The 7,868-nt window shown below is 38.6% G+C and overlaps 1 protein-coding gene across 1 annotated transcript; it reads right to left on the bottom strand.

Annotated features, from left to right (window-relative positions):
• Window positions 1-6,396: 6,396 nt before the first annotated feature.
• On the bottom strand, window positions 6,397-6,971 carry LOC134208138 (larval cuticle protein LCP-17-like). The gene is made up of 2 exons (XM_062684207.1): window positions 6,814-6,971; window positions 6,397-6,748 (listed from the first exon to the last, which is right to left on the bottom strand). The coding sequence occupies exons 1-2, from the start codon at window positions 6,823-6,825 to the stop codon at window positions 6,443-6,445; spliced, it is 318 nt and encodes a 105-aa protein (XP_062540191.1). The 5' UTR covers window positions 6,826-6,971; the 3' UTR covers window positions 6,397-6,442.
• Between the last annotated feature and the right edge of the window lie 897 nt (window positions 6,972-7,868).

The following is a 7,868-nucleotide window of genomic DNA, read 5'->3' as shown; positions in this document are numbered from 1 at the left end:
CAGGACGATTTTTTGAAGAAATTCATAGAGGAATTCGCAGAGTAAATACTGGAAGAATGTCCAAAAATATTTCTAGAAGAATAATCAAAGCAATTCAAGGAAAAATTTAACAAAAGTGTGTAGCAACCCTAGTAACATTTTGGGTTTATGTTGGTTTTATAATACTCTTGAAGAGTAAATTATGGTCTTCAAGAGCGTTATAAAACTTGAAATGTTACTTGGGAAGTTTCCTCTGCATTTCTTTTAGGTAGATTTTCCTGTAGAAATTTACCTTGAAAATTATGAGAAATATACCCATTAAACACAAGCATAATTTCAATTTCTTATTGACATTCGTAAGAATTTATAATGGAAAATAATTGAGACAATTTTCTTGTGAAAATTAAAAGCGATTTATTGTGGGAATTGTGGAAATCAAGATGAATTTTCCGTTTAAATTTTGGAGGATTTTCTTTATGAAATTATTAAATATAAATTTTGTACTGTATTTACAATTTCAATTCTCTTGAATATAGACAAGAAATTCCTCATAATTTTCATCGGAAATTATTTGAAAAATGCACAAAAAATTCAAAGAGTTTCCCGTCGAATATTTAGACGAAAGTTACATGGACATAGCGAAAAGATCGAATGAATTCGTAAGGAATTTAGAAAAAGATCAGGTTCTAGCTCAACGATTGAATAGATTAAATCAAGTCATAGAAGAGTTCAATATATTTTTGCCGTAAAATAAAACGGCAATTGCGTTCCAATGTAATGATCGAAATACCTTTTTACATACACGCCATCGGGAGTTTTTTAAACAGCGCCTAACTCCAAGTTAAGTTAAGTACATATGAAGTCTAAAATGCGTTACATTTATCAGCCAGCTAGTGTGAATGTATTTTTATGTTTGAGATTGTAAGCCCCAGACAAAGATTATTATAACTTTTGTATTTTTTTTTTTTCATAATTTACATATGGTTGGAGTTCAACCAAACCGCATCAAGCGGTTTTTCGACTAACTTGTGATATTTTGTTCGCAAAAGACAAAAGGGAAAGTATTTCATGTTAAGTCATGCGTACATTTGTTGTAAGGGATCCTCAGCTATGGCGTTGAACGATATCCGATGCGATTTTTGACCAAGTGAATCTATTACATGAAAACCTTGGCAAAAAATATGAAATATTTCATTGGCGCTTGGTATGATTTGGCTGGACCCCGACCATATACAGAAGTCGCAGAATTTATAATCAAGAAATAAAATTATATTTTCTCTCGCTGGCTTATTGATTGTCTTCAAGTATCTTCAAATAAGTAGATAAGTCTTCAAATATTTTGAAAAGTCTTCAAAATGTCTTCACGAAATAAATGTCTTCACAGAGATTCAAATGTCTTCAAATTGAAGACATGTCTTCAAATCTGGCATCTCTGGTTGTACTAGGTGGAATGATACCAACAACATCGTTCGCCAACACAATGAATACCAAATTTTTGTTTTTGATTGGACTCTCTCTCTGAAAGAACTCCTCATTGAGGAATGGTCTGCTCACTCATCGTTGTCGCCTTCACACGCAGTGTTGGTTCATTTACACAATGAGTTTTTTCGCTGCTCACGGTGGTGTGTGATGAAATTATCACATGGTGCACAGAGTACAGAGTGGAAATAACAGCTCTGCCTATAAGGTAACCTCGGAGTGGCTACCACTTTTGATCAGATTTATGGTAAGCGTAAAAGTCTGGATAGAAGATTTTGTGCCTCCCAAACAGATTTTTTTTGTCAGAACATGAAAAATCACATGCTAATTGGGTCCTAAAGCCCTACCTTGTTTATGATGGCAAGCGATAGTGCATCGGTCAAGAATACTTAAACAAATGTTATAAAAATTCTGGTAAAATTCTAAATCAATTCTAAAATCTGGTCAAAAGCGTGATAAAATCGGTAGTAGACAAAATCGGGGAGTGACAAAACCGAGTCGACACTGTTCTGAGAAAGCTGATAGTGTTTACTAACATAGCTCCCAGGTTCAATAACATGTAGTTCCAGAGCCGTAGCGTGGACTCCCAGCGCCCTTGGCGAATCGTTTATTGGGCGCCTCTTTTCAACTAAGAGAAATCAAATACGTTAATTTTACATTTGGAGAACAATTTGAATCTCATACCTTAAAAATGTTTAATGGTTAAAAAATTTTCAAATATGTAGCATTCAGGCATATATAGGATGCAAATAGCATATTCAGAGATGCATTGGAAGCTGATACCTGAAATCCACAAAGAAGGATCGAATAAAATACCCATTTACATTATTTGATATTTACGATACTTTTCGACACAAATAATGTAAGGAAACTTTAGAACCCGGTTAGAAACTCATAATAAGGCTACGTTTTGTTGTGTAGCCTCTAAATCCCTGAAGAAGGAGGTACACCGAAACGTCGGAAAATAGACGCAACAACGTTTCAGCTGCTTTATAAGACTGAAAGAGACGGTAATAGTCATCCAAATTGTGCACAACAGTCGGAAGCATTGCATAAAAAAATAAACATTTAGATATTTAAACAGATAACGTGACGAAAGGGTCGAGGGGAGGAAGTTCAAAATTAAAAAATTGCGTGATGCACTAAATGAATACTTCCTTTAAGGTTTTTGCAAGCATCTGTAGTCTATGTGCTGAAATGGTTAAAACAGTAAAGATTACTTGTTTTGCTAAAAAATATCCTAGAAAAATCCATGAAAAAAAAATTTAGGCAAATCCAGATTTTTTTTTTCAGAATTCACGCACTGCTAGATCTTGTTGGGTCAATGAAATCCAACTTTAAAGGGAGTCGGTCGATGCTCAGAAACGCAATCGGCTTTATTCTAATCAAGGAAAATCTAACTCTGAAGCGGGCCTGACCATGGTTTGGAACTACCATTGGACATATGTGGTTGGATTAATGAAAAATCTATTCAAGGGTGAAGTGACATCGTGAGATTTCCAAAATCACTATCAGACCTAGTCGAATTATGAAAAAAAGTTACACTAAAGTAGATTGCTTGAAGGCCGGAATCGCCATCTGGAGTAAGCCCTTGGATGGTTTGGAGATGCCACTGGACCTAGTTTGGTCAATGAAATGAGGTAGGTTTATCGATGTTCGGAGTTGGTTGGAATCACTATTAGACCTCGTCCGATCAAGTGGGTTGGTTGGTGGATGAAATCAACATCGGATCTATTCAGAGAAAGGAAAATCCTATTCTGGATTGGGGATGTTGGTGGCCTCGAGGCTCTTATACACATAGTTTGGTCAATAGAATCCAACTCTGAAACGATTCAGTCGAGGGCCGGAAACGTCATCGGAAGCAGGAGGGCGAAGGAAAATATCCAACTCTCGATTTGATTAATATTAGAAAAAGAAGAAAATTGTCTTACAAACAATTCTAACAAAGCAAATATTTACGAGTTATCGATATTCCTCGATACAACCGCCGATATAACCCAATGTTATTCGGACTACATGGAGTATTTTTTAATTAAACAAGCAAATTGATATCAAATCGCAAAACCAAACCACTACCACTACAAACCAATCATAGGAGCAAAAGGACCCTTCGGAATTTGGTTAATCGCTTGGTTATGGATGTATTCCTTTGAAGGAACCCACATGGAAAAACTGAATCATTTCTTCACTATTCATTCCTCACTGCTGAAACATTACGGTTCCGGAGGACTCTCGGTGGCCGTAATAGTGCCCAAAAACTTTACCAATCGCAATGTGGGTATCAAACATCATGATTTTCAAATAACTTTATAAGATACTATCAGATTTCTTTTTATTCAATTGCCTTTTTCAACCCGGTCCCAGAGGTCCCTGAGAATCCTGAATAGTAGTCAAAACTAAAACCAACACATATAACATGTGGATGTGAAATAATGAAAAAATATTTTTTGTTTGCTATCTATCTATTACTATCTATAGATTACACATCTCTGCCATATACCCATGGATCTTTGGACCAACCCATAATCGAATTGATGATTACATGGCCTCTAAGTAATGAAACTGATTTATTTATTATAGAGTACATTGATTTTGGCGCCCCCCTGAAGGCTGGCGCCCTTGGCGGGGGCCAACCTGGCCAACCGCACGCTACGGCGCTGCGTAGTTCCCATATTATAGTTACTTATAAATGTGGTTGGAAGTGAAGAAAGGAAGAGAAAGCAGAAACAAAGGGATCAGAGAAGAAAAAAGAAAGAATATAAGAATGGAGAAATGAAGAAAAAAGAGGGAAAGACAGAAAGAAAGGAAGGAACAGAAAAGTGGGAAAGAGAACAGAAAACAAGAGGAGAAAATGTAACAAAAGTAGAGATAATAAAACAGAATTGAAAATTATCAAGAAGTAATAAAAAGCTAGAAGCCCTGCAATAAAAACAAAGACAAATAAGAAACCGAGGAAAGAAAGAGTAAATGCAATAATTTTGATCTTCGCATATCAAACATCAAAAAACAAAATAAACTTTTTTCTCCCGGAACCACCCAACTTTCTCACATAAATTTCCTTTATCTCCACTCGCCGACCCCGAAACATCGCTTTGGTACAAACGATTCTGGTGGTGATCTGCTATTCTATTATATGCGATTACCACGACCACGCGCGCCGATTCCGTCAGTTATCCCTACGGTACTGCTGCATGAACCGCGCGCTCTCTAACATGCCTCATCCAACGAACCACCGCACCGGGTGTATGTCAGCAGTGTGTTGGTATCTGCAACAACTAACTGTAGCAGAAGTTCTCGATGAGGCCGGAAGGGGCCGGGTGGGACGAAAACCGTCGTCATCGTCAGAATCGGAGTGTTCATCGCTAGTTAGTACACATTTCATAGCAGTTGGTTAGCTGGCCGAGAACGATTCAGTGGGTGGCGCGGGTGTAGGTAGAGAGCGTCAGTCACCCGGCAGGATGGGATGCTGTGCTGCTCTCTGGGCTATGCCTTTTAATGATGATGCTTTAATTCACTTGTTTGCTGCGACTCCTGGATGGTTTATTCTCTTGCGCCTTCTCGCTCACTCCGCAGAGGGATTAGAGATTCTCGGTCTCGCTTTCGCCTTCACCAGTCCGTTTTCTGTGCCGTCTTCCGCTCAGTTCGGCGGGTTATTATATGCTCCTTCGGGGACCACTTTTGAGGGCGCATATTCAGGCGTGCGCTCGCTCCTTCTCTTCTTGCTCATTTGAATGCAGAGCCGCTTTTGAACCGGAGGGAAATTATATGGTAGTTAGGGCAATACAAATAAATACTGTATCCATCATAAGTCAAGCGTTCGTTCGGGAGAGGATGATGGGAAAAAATGTTGAAGAAATCATTAATTAGTTTAAATGGGTGTTTATGCCCCTAGACTCGCAACTAGAGCGAACAACTGCACTGAACCGACGATACGACAGCGATGTCGGCTCGGGTGAGGGATCAAGACGTTAGTGGAAAAGGAGGGTTAGACGGGCGCAACACAGCGTGGTATTCGTGCACTAGCGGTGATTAAAATTGGATTTTCTTTCAGAACTATCATACTTAATAACTAATCTGAGCAAACTATTGTTAAAAAAAACTTATTTAGTACAATCAATTTAGGCGAATTCCAAAATTCAGTTAACAATATCAGATTGCGTTTGATTGTCTGCAAGCGATTGTGAGTTCGATTACAATAAAAAAAAAAACAAATTTAATTCACCAAGTAGTGATGGTGCCTTTCTCGCATTTAGCCAAGACACCAACCTTATATGGGGCTAATATGGTTCGATGTACCATTTTATTTTTAACTTTTAAACGCTTCTGATCGTTATCAAATTCAATAGTGGTCCACTAGGCACGGTTGCGAAAAAATCGGTTATTACTATATGAAAAGTTGTCTAATGTTTTTCTTAATTTTTGTGCACACATATTCACACACATGACAGACTTTTGTTCAGCTCGACGATCTGAGTCGATTGATATGTAACACTATGGGAATAAAATGATAGTCTTTCGGTTCAACTTTATTGAACGAGAAAGGCAAAAACAAGCTGCAATGAAAAAATATTACCTGTGGGTTGACCAAATTATCAATATCAGCTAACAGAAATAGTTTTCAAAAGCTTCAGAACTTTTGGCAGACGAAATGAGAAAATAATAATAACTTTTGGCAGCATCTCCGACCAGCTAGAATGAATAAATGCCCTACCGTGAGACGTTTAGAGACGATTCATAGCAACCAAACCGAGAGAAGTATGATTGCTAACGAGGGGAAGCGTGCTGTGTGAGTGTATCTCTTCATCATCATCGTCACCGGCATAACTTCACTAGGGTGCAATCCCGCAATCGAAAATAGATTCATATAGCAAATGTGCGAGAAGGAGCAGCAATTAAATCAAACGATAAGACACACGAGAATTATGTCTATGCACAGCACGGGGAACGAAACAAGATTTGGTTTTGATCTCAATTCAACATTTTATTACGCCTTGTACGTGGAGCGGATGTAGCTAAAGATTTTGGCCAGCTGTGCAGGAACATGAGTGCCTTGTGGTTGGTATCCGAAGGCATCGGCGACGTAATTGATTTCTACGTTTTCTCCTTCCGGGGTTTTGTACTTGTAGGACCCGCTGACATTGTTGGCATCGCCTTCAGCGTTAGCCGCAGTTCCGTCATCCAGTTCGTAGTTATACTTGAACGAACCTTCGGGGGTGATGTCCAATTCCTGAGTCTTCACTGCCACATCCGGGCGGGCCGAAACGGCAACAGCGAGCAAAGCCAGAGCGATCTGCAGGGTAGAATCACAAAATGTTTAAAATCGACTGAACTTAATCGAGTATCACCGTAATATACCAAGAACTTCATGATGAAACAGTTGAGTTGCGGTGTGATACCTCCGAAAACTTGCTAGAACTAATCAGCGACGAAAACGAAATGAACTGATGGAGACAAGTTGTCGGCAGCTTTATATAGTATCCTAATCTGCATCTTCTTCTTCGGTAGAGTTCAAAACACCTCAGAACGCCAATTTCCACAGAAAGCTTTCGTATGATAACAAGTTCTTAGCCCCGTCGGGATCTATGTTCTAACTGCATCACCACTGGCAGGTGTCGGTGGTCGCTGTGGTTGTTTAACATCTGAAGTAAAGTTCAACGAAATTTGCATAAATTTGCTATGACAATATTTTATTGGGCTGCGCGGTCGTTCGGAGTCGGTTGGTCTGCAATCAGGTTCACGGATCTCGCCGCCATGTGAATCCATTCGAATTATCACAAGCGGTTACGTAGCGACGGTGCATTCATCCAGCAGGATAACAAAACTATCGGAACAAACACGTGGAATAAATGTTTTACTCAGTACATGTAAAAATTTGTACAAGCAAGGGCCATCCATAAAGTATGTCCTGTGTAATTGAGAAGTTCAATGCTGGCTTTAAAACTGCCAAATTTTGTGTGGCATACTTTAGCAATCTTCCCAAATCCATAACTTCAACAGTGCAACAAAAAGAACTCACATTCATGAGACATCTACAAGTGACAGAATTCAATAAAAGCCCAAAACATTTTACTTAAAACGACTTTTATTGAAAGTCTTAGTTATATTCTTAACGTACTAAACATTGCATTTGGAATGATTTATGAATAAATTGCATAGTTGAAGTATTTGCCTGGGGGTTGAAACATGTATCAATCCCACAATGCTTGGGCCAAATTATTTTTCAGTCGTAAGATTGCGTTTAATTGTATGCAAGCGAGTGCGAATTCAATTACTATGAAAGAGAAACCAAACCTAATCCACCAAGTAGTGAAACTGCCTTCTTGCATTTAGCTAAGACACCAACCTCGTATGGCACTAATATGGTTCGATGTACCATTTCCTTCATAACTGTTTAAAAGCTTTCGATCGTT

The sequence above is a fragment of the Armigeres subalbatus genome, chromosome 1 (assembly GCF_024139115.2).
Source record: "Armigeres subalbatus isolate Guangzhou_Male chromosome 1, GZ_Asu_2, whole genome shotgun sequence".
In the NCBI taxonomy this organism is placed as follows: Eukaryota; Metazoa; Arthropoda; class Insecta; order Diptera; family Culicidae; genus Armigeres; species Armigeres subalbatus.
The sequence above is the reverse complement of the archived record's forward strand: the minus strand, read 5'-3'. Positions and strand labels throughout refer to the sequence as shown.